Here is a 20,000-nt window from a genome sequence, read left to right on the forward strand (position 1 = left end):
CTGCACATATATCTAAACACACACACACAGACAAACACACACACACACACACACACACACACACACACACACACACACACTCTGCAGAACAGTGTCCTCCAGCACTCCTCCTTTCTCCCCCCTTTATCTTTTGTTTGGTCCTGAGAGGTTTCCTTGGAAACGGGCATAACAATTTCGTCTGATACGTGGAGAGGAAGAAAAAATATTTGTTGTGAAGCATCTGGAGTGTGTGTGTGTGTGTGTGTGTGTTGTTGTTGTTGGTGTGTGTGTGTGTGTGTGTGTGTGTGTGTGTGTGTGTAAGGAGCGCTCCGGGCTGCAGACTTCATGAGACCTGAAAATAGTAATAAAACACAAACATGCGAAAGAAGTCATGAAAAGGCAGATTTATGCACAATTAAAAAGACAACCAACACACACACACACACACACACACACACACACACATAGAACCGAGGCTGCAAGCTATCAATTTGAGTCTCTCTTTATTGGTCAGGTTTGAAGGACCAGCGTTGGTAGGAAACAAGGTTACTAGGCAACAGCATCCTGTCAGCTGATTCACAGCAGCCAATTAAACTCAGCCGTGTATTTTGTCTGACCAATCGGAATTCTGATCTGCTTTCTGAGAGGCAGCTGTAGTGAATATATATTTACACAACGAGCGGATCCTCTCGGCCTCGTCTCAAACCTCCTCACTAATCACCCTTTATGACGGAGTCACATGTGGAACATCTGTCTGTTTATCTATCAACCCAATTCCAAAAAAGTTGGCCCAAGGCGTAAATGTAATGTAATAAAATGTTATTTTATAAATTTATATTCTATTTACAATAAAAGAAAAAAATATCTATAGTTTTCAAACTGAGAATTGATACTATTGTAAGGAAAAATAAGGTCATTTTGATTTTAATAGCTGCAACATGTCTCAAAAAAGTTGTTACAGGGCCGTGTTTTCCGCTGTGTAGCATCACATCTTCTCTCCGTCTGCATCTGGAAACTGAGTAGACCAGTTTCTAAAGTTCTGGGAGAGGAATGTTGTCCCATATGGGTCTGATACAGGATTCTGGCTGCTCAACAGTTCTGGGTTTTCTTTGTTGTGTTTTTTGTTTCATGATGCACCAAATGTTTTTAAATGGTGAAAAACTGCAGGCAGGTCAGTTCAGCACCCAGACTCTTCTGATAATAATTGTCCTTTAAAATATGCAAGGATTCTCTAAAAAAAAAAAAATTTCTGGATGAAAGCATTTGTTGCTCTAAAACGTGTATATACCATACAGGAGCCTTTCCAAATGTGAAGCTGCCCATTCCACAGGCACTAACGCACCACCATACCATCAGAGATACGGCTTTTTAAACCGAGGGCTGATAATAAGCCGGATGGTCCCTCTCCTCTTTATCCTGGAGGACGTGGTATCCATGGTTTCCAAAAAGAAATTACTATTTCAATTTGTCTGACCACAGAACAGTCTTCCACTTTGCCTCAGTACATTTTGAATGAGCTTTGGCCCAGAGAGGATCGTGGTGTTTTTGGATCATGTTCACACATACTTTCTTCTTTGCATCATAGAGAGATTACCTGTCTGTCTGTCTGTCTGTCTGTCTGTCTGTCTGTCTGTCTGTCTGTCTGTCTGTCTATTTATTCATTCATTCATTCATTCATTCATTCATTCCAAGCAGATGTCTGAGGATCTGGAAACGAAGCTGAAGATGTAAATTTCATCAGAAGGAAACGTGAACATCTGAAAAAACCTGCATGTGGTAACATCAAATGATAAAAAAAAGTACAAACAAATGAAAACCAATTACAAGTAAAAATGAAAAATCCTCATGAGAGCTCTGTAGAAAAATTCACACGTAAATACATTTTACAGAAATTATAAATCATGTGGGAGGAAAAAATGTGTAATAAATAAAACAATTTGATTAATTGAAAATAGCGTAAATAAATTACTCATGTTTGAAAAAATCATGAAATCATGAGAATAATCATGAAAAATAAAACCATGAGACCCACATGAGGAATATAAACACACAGACAGAGCAGATGTAGTGATTTCCCAGTGCGCAAAAGTTTCAGAAGTTTCTCTGTAAATGTCAAACACCAGCTTTTAATGGGACGAACTTTCCAGAACTGATGATCCGTTTTTCCTTAAAAAAACCTTAAATTACATGTCTGACCTGCACCATTCTATCCATCCGTCCGTCCGTCCGTCCGTCCGTCCGTCCGTCCGTCCGTCCGTCCGTCCGTCCGTCCGTCCGTCCGTCCTCCGTCCGTCCGTCCGTCCGTCTATCTATCTATCTATCTATCTATCTATCTATCTATCTATTTATCTATCTATCTATCTATCTATTTATCTGTACCCAGTTTAATTTCTCATACTTCCATCTATCCATCCACACTGAAATCCATCGACATGTCTGACATCTGTCTGTAAATATATTAACCTACAATTATCCATACTTCCCTTTTTCCATCCATCCATCCATCCATCCATCCATCCATCCATCTGTCCATCCATCCGTCCATCCATCCGTCCCTCTTTCTATCTTTTTGCTTTTGCAATAACCTTGAAAACCTTTTTTTGGTCCAATGAAAAGTCCAACCAGCATGATGCTGTTGCTGCTGCTGATGATGATGGTGATGTTGGTGACAATGATGCTGATGTTGCTGATGCTGCTGCTGATAATGATGCTGATGCTTCTACTGCTGCAGGTGATGAAGATGATGCTGATGCTGATATGGATGATGATGACAAAGACTCTGAATCATGCAGACACGTATCAGCGCTCAGCGCTAATTCTACAGGGTTCTTTTTTTTTTTTTGTAAAAGCAGCAGCTTCGAGGACTCTTGAGGGGTTTTGTATCCGAGGGCAGATGAAGCTCCCTGAGTCCTCGGAGACGACGGCGTATTGTTGGAGCGGAAGGGTGAGGGGTCGAGGCCGATGGAGAGCAAGTTGGGGTGAGAGTTAGCAAATGGAGCTCAAGTAGGCTCCTGCTTCTCGGCTCTTAATGCTTCGCCGAGGGCCGCTAAAAGCCCGAGCGGGGCCACGAGGGTTCTGTGAAGAAACGGGAGGGGAAAAAAAAACGCCTAAAAGGAAAGACGATGAATCACGTTAAAAACAAAATAAAAAGCCCTGAATGAAAGGCTGTTATTTGGGAAACTGTAGGACCCAAAGCTCATGCTGTAATCTTATACATATTCGGTGAGCACCTTACCTGTGAGAGAGCGAGAGAAAGGGAAAAAGAGAGAGAGAGAGAGAGAGAGAGAGAGAGAGAGAGAAAGAGAGAGAGAGCGCACTCCAAATTCAGACATATTACATTAACCGGGATGTGTTTTTTTTCCCTTTTTCTCGTTCATGGTCACAGCATGCCATTTGCAAATTACAACTTATATAATTTCTCCTGCGCTGGTCTTCACATACTCGGGTCAGGATAATTGGGTACAGAGCCATTATCATACTCTCAAGGCCAAGTAGGCCGTACAGACTTCCTCCTGCGCTCTCTCTCTCTCTCTCTCTCTCTCTCTCTCTCTCTCTCTCTCTCTCTCTCACTTTCTCTCACTCTTCTTTCTTTCATTCTTTCCATCATTCTTTTTCAATTTCCAACCACTCAAAACCCATATTGTAGGGAAAAAAAGCACTAAATGAATTTTGGACCAAAGAGACTTTAGCTGATGTCGTAGCTTTTGATGATGTGGATCAGAATGACTCTCGAGCACTACTTCAGATCCGCACTAAAGCTCAAACCCCGCATCCCTTTCTCCTTCTGTTTCTCTTTCTCTTTCTCCTTCTATTTCTCTTTCTCTTTCTCTTTCTCCTTCTATTTCTCTTTCTCTTTCTCCTTCTATTTCTCTTTCTCTTTCTCCTTCTATTTCTCTTTCTCTTTCTCCTTCTATTTCTCTTTCTCTTTCTCCTTCTATTTCTCTTTCTCCTTCTATTTCTCTTTTTTTCTTTCATTTGGTCCTATTTCCATATGCATCCAGGAAGTAAACAGATCAGATATGGAGGTTTTTCCGAATCAAAACGTGCATCTTTACTGCTAACAAATGAAATAAAGAATTAACGAAAAGAAGAAAGAAAGAAAAAAAGAAGGAAAGAAAAAAGAAAGAAAGAAAGGTCATAACAAAAAAAAATTGAGTATAGAAATAAAAAACAATAGAAAAATATATCAAAAAAGGACACACACATGAACTCACTGATTCATTCATTCATTTACTCTTTCATTTACTTAAATATTTTCATTTGTTAATGCATCCATCCATCCATCCATCCATCTATCCATCCATCCATCTATCTATTCATTCATTTATCCTCTAATCAGAATGAGTCCATCTGAATTTCTGTCTTTCCTTTTTTCCTCCCTTGTGTCTGACTTCTGTTCGTCCATCCATTCTTTCTTCTTTCTTTTCTTTCTTCCATCATTCCTTTCCTTCTATTTATCTTCCTTCCTTTCATCAGTCTGTCCAGCCATATTCCCATATTTTCTTTCTTCCATCAGTCCTTCCTTCCTTCCTTCGTTCCTTCTTTTCTTTCTTCTCTCCTTTTTTTTTCTCCCTCCCTTTTGTCTATTCTTTTTTATACATTCTTTCTTTCTTTCTTTCTTTCTTTCTTTCTTTCTTTCTTTCTTTCTTTCTTTCTTTCTTCAATTACTTTCTTTCTTCCTTATTCTACCCATTTTTACTTACTGTCCACTTTTCCTTCCTTCCTTCCTTCTGTCCATCCATCCATCCATCCATCCATCCATCCTTTCCCCAGTTATTGTATTATATTTAGATGAATGTGGTGATGATGGTCAGTGATGTAACAGAAGGAGACTCAGAAATATGCACAGAATATTTATGATAAACTTTGTAGTGTTTAAACTTAAACTAATCCAGTGGCTCATTTCCACAGTGTGTGTGTGTGTGTGTGTGTGTGTGTGTGTGTGTGTGTGTGTGTGTGTGTGTGTGTGTGTGTGTGTGGTTAAAAGTTAAGCTGAGAGTCTAAACAAGTCTACATTCTGTCATCAATGCTGATCATTTTCCATTTCATAAATATCTCTAGATTTTAAAAAAAGTCATATCTTCATTAATTGAACACTAATAACAAATTATTATTATTATTTTTATTATTATTATTATTATTAATAAATCTTGAAAAAATAGTTAATAAAGTGTTTTTTTTATAATATATAAAATATTCTTTATTAATAATATAATGAATAAATACTATTTAATAAACGTGTGTTATTGTGGATGGAGTCTGATTATAAAATCATTAATATTAGAAAAAAAGTATTATATTATTAACAAAATTATCCGAAATAAAAACAGTCCTGTGCTGCTCCTAAAACCACTGCCCCTGTGGTGAATCACGGAGAAGTTTGTCTACGCTCTGACATGAAAGCGTCTCCGTGGCTAATGTTCGGTTTTAAAAGAATGACCTTTTTCATAATCATTATGGAAATCGGCTTGTCGGAGGATGTCAATTGACATTTTGAAACGCTGTGTTAATTTCATAATCTCTGCAGGAATATTGGGCCCCGTCGAGCTGCTGCATGATGGCATGATGGTCTATTTACAAAATCCAAGTGTTCACCAGAATGTTTTAAACATCCGTCCGTACATCCGTCCATCAATCCATCTGTTCGCTCCATCAATAGAGAAAAGGACTAGGAGGAGGAGGAGAAATGCTGCCCTTCTTCCTCTACTTCACCTTTTCAGTGTAATTTGTTAATGCTGGAGCTTTTTTCAGCGTGCATTAGACTTCTATTTAGCGGAGTCTGAAATCCCTCAATCACTCGTTCACTTATCCCTATAAAGTCACAGCAGTTAAATTCACTAGATGGAAAAGAGGGAATAAAAACGAGTATATCATCAACATCTCTGGCATTTTTTTTATTTATTATGCGTTCATAATAAAAAAGAGGACAAACATTTGTTTGTTCATTATTATGTTTATTCTATCAGGAATCAGAGTGCATTGTGGGTTTAAATCGAGTAAATGAATGTAGGGAATGAAATTTCACTTCCACATTCCGCCTCCTTTCATTTGCAGGATGGTGAATGTTTACTATATGAAGCTTTTCCTGAGTAAGAAGGAGCGGCTTTTAAAACTCTGTAGGAACAAATAAATTGTTGTAAATCAGAGCTGATTTATTTATTTATTCATTTCATTTCATTTCATCTTCTCCTGCTTATCCGTAATTCGGGTCGCGGGGGCAGCAGTCTAAGCAGATTCCCCAGAAACTTCTCCGTGTCCAGGGATCGGGCTGTCGAGGGCCCCGCCTTCGACTGCTGCCCAATCCTCACAGCACCGTCCCTTACGGTCCCTCCTGCAGGTGGTGAGCCCACGGGAAGGCGGCCTCACGTCGCTCCGACATCACGGTCCTTGATATTTCCCTCGCAAGGGACCCCCGGAGCATAGAGGGTTAAGGGCCTTGCTCAAGGGCCCAAGAGTGGCAGCTTGGCGATACCGGGGCTTGAACCCCCGACCTTCCGATCGGTAACCCAGCGCCTTAACCACTGGAGCCACCACTCCCCCTATTATTTATTTATTTATTTGTTTATTTATTTATTTATTTAATATCATTTTTTTATTATTTTTTTTTTCACATCTCTACATTTTCTTGAAAATTGTCTGATCAGATTGGTTACATTCAGCTTCATTTAAATAAGAAAGAAAAAAAGAAAGAAAGAAAGAAAGAAAGAAAGAAAGAAAGAAAGAAAGAAAGAAAGAAAGAAAGAAAGAAATGAAGAAAGAAATGAAGAAAGAAATGAAGAAAGAAAGAAATGAAGAAAGAAAGAAATGAAGAAAGAAAGAAAGAAAGAAAGAAAGAAAAAAAGAAAGAAAGAAAGAAAGAAAGAAACAAAGGAATGAAGTAAGAAAAAAAGAAAGAAAGAAAGAAAGAAAGAAAGAAAGAAAGAAAGAAAGAAAGAAAGAAAGAAAGAAAGAAATGAAGAAAGAAAGAAAGAAAGAAAGAAAGAAAGAAAGAAAGAAAGAAATGAAGAAAGAAAGAAAGAAAGAAAGAAAGAAAGAAAGAAAGAAAGAAATGAAGAAAGAAAGAAAGAAAGAAAGAAAGAAACAAAGGAATGAAGTAAGAAAGAAAGAAAGAAAAAAAGAAAGAAAGAAAGAAAGAAAGAAAGAAAGAAAGAAAGAAAGAAAGAAAGAAAGAAAGAAAGAAAGAAAGGAATGAAGAAAGAAAGAAAGAAAGAAAAAAAGAAAGAAAGAAAGAAAGAAAGAAAGAAAGAAAGAAAGAAAGAAAGAAATGAAGAAAGAAAGAAAGAAAGAAAAAAAGAAAGAAAGAAAGAAAGAAAGTAAGAAAGAAAGAAAGAAAGAAAGAAGGTCAGACATGCATTAATATAAACCTCTTGTCCAATCTGCTGATATTGGAACACCTTAGCTGGGTCTTGATGTGCTTCGAGAGGCTCGTCATGAGGAACATCTGGACCCAGCAGCTTCACCCTCACTGGACCCCGTGCATTTTGTGTATCGTCCAAACTGTTCCACAGACGATGTCACCACGACCCTCACCCACCTGGACAACTAGGACTTATATGTACAAATGCTGTTCATAGACTTCAGCTCAGCAGTCAACACAATCATCCCTCAGCAACCTGATCGAGAAGCTGAGCCTGCTGGATCCTGGCTGGGAGACCTCAAGAACATCATCTCCAGTATCTCCAGACTGAGCACTGGAGCCCCTCAGGGAGTAATGCACAGCTCGCACCACATCTTCAAGTTCACCGATGACACAACCGTGGTGGGTCTCATCAGCAAGAGCGATGAGTCAGCATACAGAGAGAAGGTGCACCATTTAACAGCCTGGTGAGGAGCAACACCCCGTCTCTGAACGTCTTCAGGAGAACACAGAGCGGCCATTCTCCACGGATCACCGATGGATCCTCTGTAGAGATCATCAAGAGCACCAAATTCCATGGTGTCATCATCAGACACACACTCTCACAGACACCACTTAAACACACCCCACACACTCTTCACACACACCCCACACATTCCCCTCAGACACACCCCACACACTCTCACACACACCTGCACACTCTTCACACACACCCCACACACTCTCACACACACTGCTCACACACACCACTTAAACACACACAACACACTTTCACACACACCCGCACACTCTTCACACACCGCCCACACACTTCCACACACACCCCTCACACACACCACTTAAACACACTGCACACACTCTCACAAACACACTGCACACACTCTCTCACACACCACTTAAACACACCCCACACACTCTTCACACACACCCCACACATTCCCCTCAGACACACCCCACACACTCTCACACACACCTGCACACTCTTCACACACACCCCACACACTCTCACACACACCGCTCACACACACCACTTAAACACACACAACACACTCTCACACACACCCGCACACTCTTCACACACAGCCCACACACCACTCAAACACACCCCACACACTCTCACACACACCACTTAAACACACCTCACACACTCTTCACACTCACACTCTCACACACACCACTCAAACACACCCCACACACTCTTCACACACTTCCCTCACACACACACAACACACTCTTCACACACTCCCCTCACACACACCCCTCACACACACCACACACTCTCACACACACCACTCACTCTCTCACACACACCCTCACACACACCACTCAAACACACCACACACACTCTTCACACACACCCCACAAACTCTTCACAGACACCCCTCACACACTCCCCTTACACACACCACTCACACACACCACTCAAATACACCCCACACACTCTTCACACACAGCCCACACACTCTTCACACACACCACTCACACCCTTCCCTCACACGCACTCCTCACACACTCCCCTCACACACACACTTCTCCCACACATAGAACTGAACCGTACATAAACACAACACACACACACACACACACACACACACTCGACTGTGTGTTAGTGAACTATTTTAACCTACTAAACTCAACACACACTCATTACTCATTTCATTTCACTTTGTACACATCATGTCTTCAGCACCACCATATTATATTTATATTAATGATATTTTACTGTTTACATGCTGTTCTGCGTCTCTCGACTGCTGCTACTGCTGTTTTTACACAACACTGTGTTTATGTTTACAAACACACTCTTATATTATTGTTTTCTCTTTTGCACATTGTACTGATAACATATTATACAACAGGTTTACTAGTGTATTGTATGCTGGTTTGTAGTTTACACTGGTTACTATTGTGTGTTTTGTGTGTTTGTCCTACACTGTCTTGTGTGGTCTTTATGTCTGCAATGTTTGCACACGAGGTGAGGACACTTACTTTAGTCCTTAACTGTGTTCTGTGTGTAGCTCTGTGTTGTGTATGTAGCTCTGTGTTGTGTATGTAGCTCTGCGTTGTGTTATTTAGCTCTGTGTTGTGTATGTAGCTTTGTGTTTGGTGTGTAGCTCTGTGTTGTGTTATGTTATGTAGCTCTGTGTTGTGTAGCTCTGTGTTCTGTGTGTAGCTCTGTGTTGTATTATGTTATGTAGCTCTGTGTTGTGTTATGTTATATATCTCTGTGTTGTGTATGTAGCTCTGTGTTCTGTGTGTAGCTCTGTGTTGTTATGTAGCTCTGTGTTGTGTATGTAGCTCTGTGTTGTGTATGTAGCTCTGTGTTCTGTATGTAGCTCTGTGTTGTGTATGTAGCTCTGTGTTGTGTATGTAGCTCTGTGTTGTGTATGTAGCTCTGTGTTGTGTATGTAGCTCTGTGTTCTGTGTGTAGCTCTGTGTTCTGTGTGTAGCTCTGTGTTCTGTGTGTAGCTCGGTGCTGTGTGTGTAGCTCTGTCTTCTGTGTGTAGCTCTGTGTTCTGTGTGTAGCTCTGTGTTCTGTGTGTAGCTCTGTGTTCTGTGTATGTAGCTCTGTGCTGTGTATGTAGCTCTGTGCTGTGTATGTAGCTCTGTGCTGTGTATGTAGCTCTGTGTTCTGCATGTAGCTCTGTGTTCTGTATGTAGCTCTGTGTTCTGTATGTAGCTCTGTGTTCTGTGTGTAGCTCTGTGTTGTGTATGTAGCTCTGTGTTGTGTATGTAGCTCTGTGTTCTGTGTGTAGCTCTGTGTTCTGTGTGTAGCTCTGTGTTCTGTGTGTAGCTCTGTGTTGTGTATGTAGCTCTGTGTTGTGTATGTAGCTCTGTGTTGTGTGTGTAGCTCTGTGTTGTGTGTGTAGCTCTGTGTTCTGTGTGTAACTCTGTGTTCTGTGTGTAACTCTGTGTTCTGTGTGTAACTCTGTGTTCTGTGTGTAACTCTGTGTTCTGTGTGTAACTCTGTGTTCTGTGTGTAGCTCTGTGTTCTGTGTGTAGCTCTGTGTTCTGTATGTAGCTCTGTGTTCTGTGTGTAGCTCTGTGTTCTGTGTGTAGCTCTGTGTTCTGTTATGTAGCTCTGTGTTGTGTGAGTAGCTCTGTGTTGTGTATGTAGCTCTGTGTTATGTTATGTAGCTCTGTGTTATGTTATGTAGCTCTGTGTTCTGTGTGTAGCTCTGTGTTCTGTGTGTAGCTCTGTGTTCTGTGTGTAGCTCTGTGTTGTGTACGTAGCTCTGTGTTGTGTACGTAGCTCTGTGTTGTGTACGTAGCTCTGTGTTGTGTACGTAGCTCTGTGTTGTGTACGTAGCTCTGTGTTGTGTACGTGGCTCTGTGTTCTGTGTGTAGCTCTGTGTTCTGTGTGTAGCTCTGTGTTCTGTGTGTAGCTCTGTGTTCTGTGTGTAGCTCTGTGTTCTGTGTGTAGCTCTGTGTTGTGTATGTAGCTCTGTGTTGTGTGTGTAGCTCTGTGTTCGGTGTGTAGCTCTGTGTTGTGTATGTAGCTCTGTGTTGTGTATGTAGCTCGGTGTTGTGTGTGTAGCTCTGTGTTGTGTATGTAGCTCTGTGTTGTGTATGTAGCTCTGTGTTCTGTGTGTAGCTCTGTGTTCGGTGTGTAGCTCGGTGTTCGGTGTGTAGCTCGGTGTTGTGTATGTAGCTCTGTGTTCTGTGTGTAGCTCTGTGTTCTGTGTGTAGCTCTGTGTTGTGTATGTAGCTCTGTGTTGTGTATGTAGCTCTGTGTTCTGTGTGTAGCTCTGTGTTCTGTGTGTAGCTCTGTGTTCTGTGTGTAGCTCTGTGTTGTGTATGTAGCTCTGTGTTGTGTATGTAGCTCTGTGTTGTGTGTGTAACTCTGTGTTCTGTGTGTAGCTCTGTGTTCTGTGTGTAGCTCTGTGTTCTGTGTGTAGCTCTGTGTTCTGTGTGTAGCTCTGTGTTCTGTATGTAGCTCTGTGTTCTGTGTGTAGCTCTGTGTTCTGTTATGTAGCTCTGTGTTCTGTTATGTAGCTCTGTGTTCTGTTATGTAGCTCTGTGTTGTGCATGTAGCTCTGTGTTATGTTATGTAGCTCTGTGTTATGTTATGTAGCTCTGTGTTATGTTATGTAGCTCTGTGTTCTGTGTGTAGCTCTGTGTTCTGTGTGTAGCTCTGTGTTCTGTGTGTAGCTCTGTGTTCTGTGTACGTAGCTCTGTGTTGTGTACGTAGCTCTGTGTTGTGTACGTAGCTCTGTGTTGTGTACGTAGCTCTGTGTTGTGTACGTAGCTCTGTGTTGTGTACGTAGCTCTGTGTTCTGTGTGTAGCTCTGTGTTGTGTATGTGGCTCTGTGTTCTGTGTGTAGCTCTGTGTTCTGTGTGTAGCTCTGTGTTCTGTGTGTAGCTCTGTGTTGTGTGTGTAGCTCTGTGTTGTGTGTGTAGCTCTGTGTTCGGTGTGTAGCTCGGTGTTGTGTGTGTAGCTCGGTGTTGTGTGTGTAGCTCGGTGTTGTGTGTGTAGCTCTGTGTTCTGTGTGTAGCTCGGTGTTGTGTGTGTAGCTCTGTGTTCTGTGTGTAGCTCTGTGTTCTGTGTGTAGCTCTGTGTTCTGTGTGTAGCTCTGTGTTCTGTGTGTAGCTCTGTGTTGTGTATGTAGCTCGGTGTTGTGTGTGTAGCTCGGTGTTGTGTGTGTAGCTCGGTGTTCTGTGTGTAGCTCTGTGTTCTGTGTGTAGCTCTGTGTTCTGTGTGTAGCTCTGTGTTCTGTGTGTAGCTCTGTGTTCTGTGTGTAGCTCTGTGTTCTGTGTGTAGCTCTGTGTTGTGTGTGTAGCTCTGTGTTGTGTGTGTAGCTCTGTGTTGTGTGTGTAGCTCTGTGTTCTGTGTGTAGCTCTGTGTTCTGTGTGTAGCTCTGTGTTGTGTATGTAGCTCTGTGTTATGTTATGTAGCTCTGTGTTCTGTGTGTAGCTCTGTGCTCTGTGTGTAGCTCTGTGTTCTGTGTGTAGCTCTGTGTTCTGTGTGTAGCTCTGTGTTCTGTTATGTAGCTCTGTGTTCTGTATGTAGCTCTGTGTTGTGTATGTAGCTCTGTGTTATGTTATGTAGCTCTGTGTTATGTTATGTAGCTCTGTGTTATGTTGTGTAGCTCTGTGTTATGTTGTGTAGCTCTGTGTTCTGTATGTAGCTCTGTGTTCTGTATGTAGCTCTGTGTTCTGTATGTAGCTCTGTGTTGTGTATGTAGCTCTGTGTTCTGTGTGTAGCTCTGTGTTCTGTATGTAGCTCTGTGTTCTGTTAAGTAGCTCTGTGTTCTGTTATGTAGCTCTGTGTTCTGTTATGTAGCTCTGTGTTCTGTTATGTAGCTCTGTGTTCTGTGTGTAGCTCTGTGTTGTGTATGTAGCTCTGTGTTGTGTATGTAGCTCTGTGTTCTGTTATGTAGCTCTGTGTTCTGTTATGTAGCTCTGTGTTCCGTGTGTAGCTCTGTGTTCCGTGTGTAGCTCTGTGTTGTGTATGTAGCTCTGTGTTCTGTGTGTAGCTCTGTGTTGTGTATGTAGCTCTGTGTTCTGTGTGTAGCTCTGTGTTCTGTGTGTAGCTCAGTGCTGTGTATGTAGCTCTGTGTTGTGTATGTAGCTCTGTGTTGTGTATGTAGCTCTGTGTTGTGTATGTAGCTCTGTGTTGTGTGTGTAGCTCTGTGTTCTGTGTATAGCTCTGTGCTGTGTATGTAGCTCTGTGTTCTGTGTGTAGCTCTGTGTTCTGTGTGTAGCTCTGTGTTATGTTATGTAGCTCTGTGTTATGTTATGTAGCTCTGTGTTATGTTGTGTAGCTCTGTGTTGTGTATGTAGCTCTGTGTTCTGTTAAGTAGCTCTGTGTTCTGTTATGTAGCTCTGTGTTGTGTGTGTAGCTCTGTGTTCTGTGTGTAGCTCTGTGTTGTGTATGTAGCTCTGTGTTCTGTGTGTAGCTCTGTGTTGTGTATGTAGCTCTGTGTTCTGTGTGTAGCTCTGTGTTCTGTGTGTAGCTCTGTGTTGTGTATGTAGCTCCGTGTTGTGTATGTAGCTCTGTGTTGTGTGTGTAGCTCTGTGTTGTGTGTGTAGCTCTGTGTTCTGTGTGTAGCTCTGTGCTGTGTATGTAGCTCTGTGTTCTGTGTGTAGCTCTGTGTTCTGTGTGTAGCTCTGTGTTATGTTATGTAGCTCTGTGTTATGTTATGTAGCTCTGTGTTATGTTGTGTAGCTCTGTGTTATGTTGTGTAGCTCTGTGTTCTGTGTGTAGCTCTGTGTTCTGTATGTAGCTCTGTGTTGTGTATGTAGCTCTGTGTTGTGTATGTAGCTCTGTGTTCTGTGTGTAGCTATGTGTTCTGTGTGTAGCTCTGTGTTCTGTTATGTAGCTCTGTGTTCTGTTATGTAGCTCTGTGTTGTGTATGTAGCTCTGTGTTGTGTATGTAGCTCTGTGTTGTGTATGTAGCTCTGTGTTGTGTATGTAGCTCTGTGTTCTGTGTGTAGCTCTGTGTTCTGTGTGTAGCTCTGTGTTCTGTGTGTAGCTCTGTGTTGTGTATGTAGCTCTGTGTTGTGTATGTAGCTCTGTGCTGTGTATGTAGCTTTGTGCTGTGTATGTAGCTCTGTGTTGTGTATGTAGCTCTGTGCTGTGTATGTAGCTCTGTGTTGTGTATGTAGCTCTGTGTTGTGTATGTAGCTCTGTGTTGTGTATGTAGCTCTGTGTTGTGTATGTAGCTCTGTGCTGTGTATGTAGCTCTGTGTTCTGTATGTAGCTCTGTGTTCTGTGTGTAGCTCTGTGTTGTGTATGTAGCTGTGTTCTGTTATATAGCACCAGGGTTCTGGAGGAAGATTGTCTCATTTCACTGTGTACTGTGTCAGATATATATGTTTGAAATGACAATAAAAGCTTTTTGACTCTTTAATTTCTGACCAATCAGAATGCAGGGTTTAAGTGGGATTATGTAAATTAGTAATGAGATGCTAATGCTAATGTAAGACACGCCTCCTGGGGCGGTGCATATGAGAGCATTTAATTGGACTAAAAACCTTTCTAAAAACGTTTTACAAAATTTCCACCAAACTGTTAACAAACAAATTAGACCACTTCAAACAAATTATATCATCTTTTCATATTCTACTGTAATAAAAGTAAAGCTTTTGTGAACCGCAGTCCTACACGAACTGACACATGAACATTTTGCTGATGTAAATCTGATCTGATGAATCTAATCAACGCTGTTTACAACATTTAACAAACATTTCTTTTCATGACTGAGCGTATCGCAGCCTGACGCTCCTCCGTACCTGCAGGGGGCGCTGCGGAGTCAAACATGCGTGCACGCCGCTGTTCCGTCCCACGAACCATAAAATTGTGCGCATGCGCATTGAAAAACCGGAAGCGTCGCCCGATAGCAGTGCCGGAGAAGCTCAATTCTAACCTCCGGTTTAATTTTCATTAAAAAATACAAATAAGTAAAAAATGACTCCAGAAATACACACGAAATAATAATAAAAAAAACGAACAGATGTAAACCTCAATAAACAAAACTACTGGCTGAACGAATGCACGTAAGTTTTGTTTATTTGTGGAGTTTGTTTATAACGAGAATAAACTATTAAATCATATAATATAAACGATTTTTTTTTTACTTGTTTAATTTTAAGGTAGCGTTTCTAAATGGCTCCTTCAAAAAACAAAAGTTCATCTTTTAACACGGGAGTTATTGAAGCTGGGCGATATGATTGAAATCACGATACTTTTCATGAATCACGATATATATATATCGTAATATCTACACCCTGGAGATCTGAAACATTAAAAAATTAAGGGAATATTATGATTATCATATAACGGAGGTGTGTGTATAAAATCCATATCTAAAAATATCAGTTTGTAGTGAAGACCTTTAACAAGATCCAAGTCGAATCCAGTTCGGTGTGTAGAAATAAGCGGATTCTTTTGCTAATCTTTTGTTTTTCAGTGTGCCTTTCTCCCATGGCGTCGTCGGAGGACGAGTTCCCGACCCTGAAGCCACGGCGCATTCAGAACCAGAACGTGGTCCACAGGTTGGAGCTGAGGCGGATCAGTTCCGGCCGACCCGGCGCTCACTGGTACCGCGTTCGCTGTTTCCATCAGAACCTGTTCCCCAACTTCACGGCGGTGAACGTGGAGAAGCCGCCGTGTTTCCTGCGCAAGTTCTCGCCGGACGGCCGTTGCTTCGTGGCGTTCTCGTCGGACCAGACATCGCTGGAGATCTACGAGTTCCGTGGTTGCCAGGCGGCCGAGGATCTGCTCCAGGACCAGGACGAGGGACGGGACGGCGAAGGTCTGAGCGAGGGCGTACGAGCGCGTCTGTTCTCACGCTTTTTCTCCCAGCTTCACGTGACCAGCGTGGCGTCGAACGGCGAGCACCTGAACCGCGAGTGCAGCTTGTTCACGGACGACGGCCGCTACGTGATCGTGGGTTCGGCCGCGTACCTGCCCGACGAGCCCCAGCCGCACTTCTTCGAGGTTTATCGCAACAACGAGGCGGTGACCCCGAACCCGCGCTCGCCGCTCGAGGACTACTCGCTCCACATCGTCGACCTGCACACGGGACGTCTCTGTGACACGCGCGCCTTCAAATGCGACAAAATCATCCTGTCGCATAATCAGGGACTTTACCTGTACAGGAACATTCTCGCCGTTCTCTCCGTCCAGCAGCAGACCATCCACGTGTTTCAGGTGAGCGTCAGACTCCGAGGCCACGCCCCCCCTTCAGTAAACATGACCCTGCTCCTGTGCACAAAGCCAGCTCCATGAAGATCTGCTTTCCATGGGTTAAAAGTGTGTGGAAGATCTCCTGCTGTAGAGCCTGAACGTGGTGTGGGTGATGAATCGGGCTGAACGTGACTGCTGGTATTATGTTGTGTCACTATATGGATTTTTCTGTAGCGCAGATCCGTTACATATTCACAGGTTCTAATTTAGCATTTATATATTTATAGTAAGAAAGAAAGAAAGAAAGAAAGAAAGAAAGAAAGAAAGAAAGAGGGAGGGAGAAAGAAAGAAAGAGAAAGAAATGGTAGAGAGAGGGGAACGAGGGAGAAAGAAATAATGAAAGAGAGGGGTAAAGAGGGAGGAAGAACATAAGAAAAAGTGGGGAGAGCAGGAGGGAGAAAGAAGGAATATAAAAGAAAGAGAAAGTGGAGAGTGGGGAGGAAGGAAGAGTAGGAGGGAGGGGGAGAAGGTAAAAAGAAGGAAAGAAAGAGAGGAAAGCGGGAAAAGGATGGAGTGGTAGAGAGTAAGTGGTGAGAGGAAAGAAAGAGAAAGAAAGTGGAGAAAGGGGGAAGAGGGAGGAAGAAAGACAGAAAAGGTGGAGAAAAGGGGAGGGGGAAAGAAAGAAAGAAAGAAAGAAAGAAAGAAAGAAAGAAAGAAAGGGAGGAAAGAGGGAGGAAGAAAGAAAGAAAAAGTGGAGAGAGCAGGAGGGAGAAAGAAGGAATGTAAAAGAAAGAAACAAAGTGGAGAGAGGGGAAGAAAGGAAGAAGGAAAGAAAGAGTAGAAAGAGGGGGAAGGATTGATTGGGGGAAGTAAGTGGTGAGAGAAAAGAGAGAAAGTGGAGAGAGGGGGAAGAGGGAGGAAGAAAAAATAGGAAAGAAAGAGGAAGGAAGAAAGACAGAAAAGGTGGAGAGAGGGGGAGGAAGAAGGAGTAGGAGAGAGAGGGAAGAATGAAGAGGGAGTGAGAATGAAAAAAGGTGGAGAGGGAGGAAGGAAGAAAGAAGGGAGGAATGAAATAGTGGAAAGAGTGGGAAGGATGGAGGGAGAGCGAGAGGAAAGAAAGAAAGATAAGCTAATGTTTATATATGGTAATGGCTGTGACGTGTGCGTGTGCAGGTAACGGGGGAGGGGACGTTCCTGGACGTGCGTACGATCGGCCGGTTCTGTTACGAGGACGATCTGTTGACCCTGTCGGCCGTGTACTCGGAGGCGCAGGTGGAGAGTCCGGCCGGGTTCTCGCGCCTCTACAAGGAGAAGAGCATCAGCTCCCTGAAGCACCGGCTGCTGGTGTTCCTGTGGAGACGAGCCGAGCGCGACGGCAGCGCCACCGCCAAGAGACGCTTCTTCCAGTTCTTCGACCAGCTACGGCAGCTGCGCATGTGGAAAATGCAGCTGCTGGACGAGAACCACCTCCTGATCAAGTACACCAGCGAGGACGTGGTGACCCTCCGTGTCACCGACCCCTCCCAGGTACCGCCCACACATCCCATAATAACCACCACAGCCAGGAATATTTCTGTTTCTTCCACTTACTTTTCTTTAATCGAACTGTAATATTGGTGTATTGATTTATATATATATATATATATCTGGATAACCCTCAGTTAATCTCTCTCTCTCTCTCTCTCTCTCTCTCTCTCTCTCTCTCTCTCTCTCTCTCTCTCTCTCTCTCTCTCTCTCTCCGTTAGCCGTCCTTCTTCGTGGTGTATAACATGGTGAGTACGGAGGTGATCGCAGTGTTTGAGAACACGTCTGATCAGCTGCTGGAGCTGTTTGAGAACTTCTGTGATCTGTTCCGTAACGCTACGCTGCACAGTGAGGCTGTACAGTTCCCCTGCTCCGCCTCCAGCAACAACTACGCCCGGCAGGTCCAGCGCAGGTGCTCCATCATCTCCACCATCACCTCCATTCTCACCTCCACATCACCTCCACCATCATCTCTACATCACCTCCATTCTCATCTTCACCATCACCTCCACCATCATCTCCACATCACCTTCATTCTCATCCTAAACATCACCTCCACCATCATCTCCACATCACCTCCATTCTCATCTCAAACATCACCTCCACCATCATCTCTACATCACCTCCATTCTCATCTTCACCATCACCTCCACCATCATCTCCACATCAGCTTCATTCTCATCCTAAACATCACCTCCACCATCATCTCCATTATATCTCCACCATCATCTCCACATCACCTCCATTCTCATCTCAAACATCACCTCCACCATCATCTCCACATCACCTCCACGTCACCTTCATTCTCATCTCAAACATCACCCCCACCATCATCTCCACCATCACCTCCATTCTCATCTCAACCATCATCTCCACCATCATCTCCACATCATCTTCATTCTCATCTCAAACATTACCCCCACCATCATCTCCACCATCACCTCCATTCTCATCTCAACCATCATCTCCACCATCATCTCCACATCATCTTCATTCTCATCTTAAACATCACCTCCACCATCATCTCTACATCACCTTCATTCTCATCTCAACCATCACCCCCCACCATCACCCCCCACCATCACCCCCCACCATTACCTCCACCATCATCTCCACTATATCTCCACCATCACCTTCATTCTCATCTCAAACAACACCTCCACCATCACCTTCACCATCATCTCCATTATATCTCCACCATCATCTCCACATCACCTTCATTCTCATCTCAAACATCACCTTCATTCTCATCTCAAACATCACCTCCACCATCACCTCCACCATCATCTCCACCATCATCTCCACCATCACCTTCATTCTCACCTCCACCATCACCTTCATTTTCATCTCAAACATCACCTTCACCATCATCTCCACCATCATCTCCATTATATCTCCACCATCATCTCCATTATATCTCCACCATCCTCTCCATTTTCATCTGCTACCTTCTTAAAGGGGCTCCGGCCGCTAACACAATACATTACTGCTAAATTCAAACCCCCAAGCAAACAAAATGATCAAAAAACAACACAGTGGATTCACGTTTATTATTAGATTTAGAAAACACCAGTTTTTATGGTCGTATCATTTTGTTTTGTTGTATTTATCCACCACACTTTAAAGGCCGGTCTGTTAAAATATTGTCCCACGTTAAACCGGTCTGTGACGCTAAAAAGTTCGAGGACCACTGATCTACACCATCATGTATATTAGTACCTTCACCATCAACTACACCTTCATCTACATTAATTATTTCACCTAGGTCATCTCCATCACCCCACATGTGGGATTAATATCGATGCTTCTGCTAGAGATGCACCTACATCACTAAAGAACTGAGTGTGTATGAAATGCACCTACACCTTAACCTGCTTCTGTGTGTGTAGGTTTAAGGACACTATAGTGAATGCGAAGTACGGAGGTCACACCGAGGCGGTGAGGCGTTTACTCGGTCAGCTCCCCATCAGCGCTCAGTCGTACAGCAGCAGCCCGTATCTCGACCTCTCACTCTTCAGCTACGACGACAAGTGGGTCTCTGTTATGGAGCGTCCTAAAACCTGTGGAGATCATCCTATACGGTATACACACACTCACACACACACACACACACACACACACACACACACACACACACACACACACACACACACACATATATATATATACTTACATATACATATAGATACACATACTCATACACACACACTCTCACACACACACACACACACACACACACACACACACACATATATATATACTTACATATACATATAGATACACATACTCATACACACACACTCACACACACACACACACACACACACACACACACACACACACACACACACATATATATACTTACATATACATATAGATACACATACTCATACACACACACTCTCACACACACACACACACACACACACACACACACACACACACACACACACACACACACACACACACATATATATACTTACATATACATATAGATACACATACTCA

At 42.9% G+C, this 20,000-nt stretch overlaps 1 protein-coding gene and 1 long non-coding RNA gene across 3 annotated transcripts in view; one reads left to right on the forward strand and one right to left on the reverse strand.

Moving 5' to 3' along the window:
- Nucleotides 1–14,639: 14,639 nt before the first annotated feature.
- det1 (DET1 partner of COP1 E3 ubiquitin ligase) overlaps nt 14,640–20,000 on the forward strand; it is an 11,797-nt gene continuing 6,436 nt past the window's right edge. Inside the window, exons 1-5 of one of the 2 annotated variants that reach the window (XR_014536743.1) lie at nt 14,640–14,836; nt 15,250–15,992; nt 17,142–17,495; nt 17,714–18,063; nt 18,597–19,573. Coding sequence is in view for 1 of the 2 variants with exons in the window: in XM_083561210.1 (XP_083417336.1) it covers nt 15,264–15,992; nt 17,142–17,495; nt 17,714–17,904; nt 19,382–19,573 (1,466 nt within the window). In the remaining variant the exon portion in view is untranslated. The remainder of the gene's footprint in view (nt 14,837–15,249; nt 15,993–17,141; nt 17,496–17,713; nt 18,064–18,596; nt 19,574–20,000) is intronic. The other variant, XM_083561210.1, reaches the window with a different exon arrangement.
- LOC310737098 lies at nt 17,885–18,285 on the reverse strand. The gene is made up of 3 exons (XR_014536752.1): nt 18,187–18,285; nt 17,975–18,057; nt 17,885–17,928 (listed from the first exon to the last, which is right to left on the reverse strand). It is a non-coding gene; the product is annotated as an uncharacterized lncRNA (long non-coding RNA).

Source organism: Silurus aristotelis (assembly GCF_946808225.1).
Source record: "Silurus aristotelis genome assembly, chromosome: 14".
Taxonomy (NCBI): Eukaryota; Metazoa; Chordata; class Actinopteri; order Siluriformes; family Siluridae; genus Silurus; species Silurus aristotelis.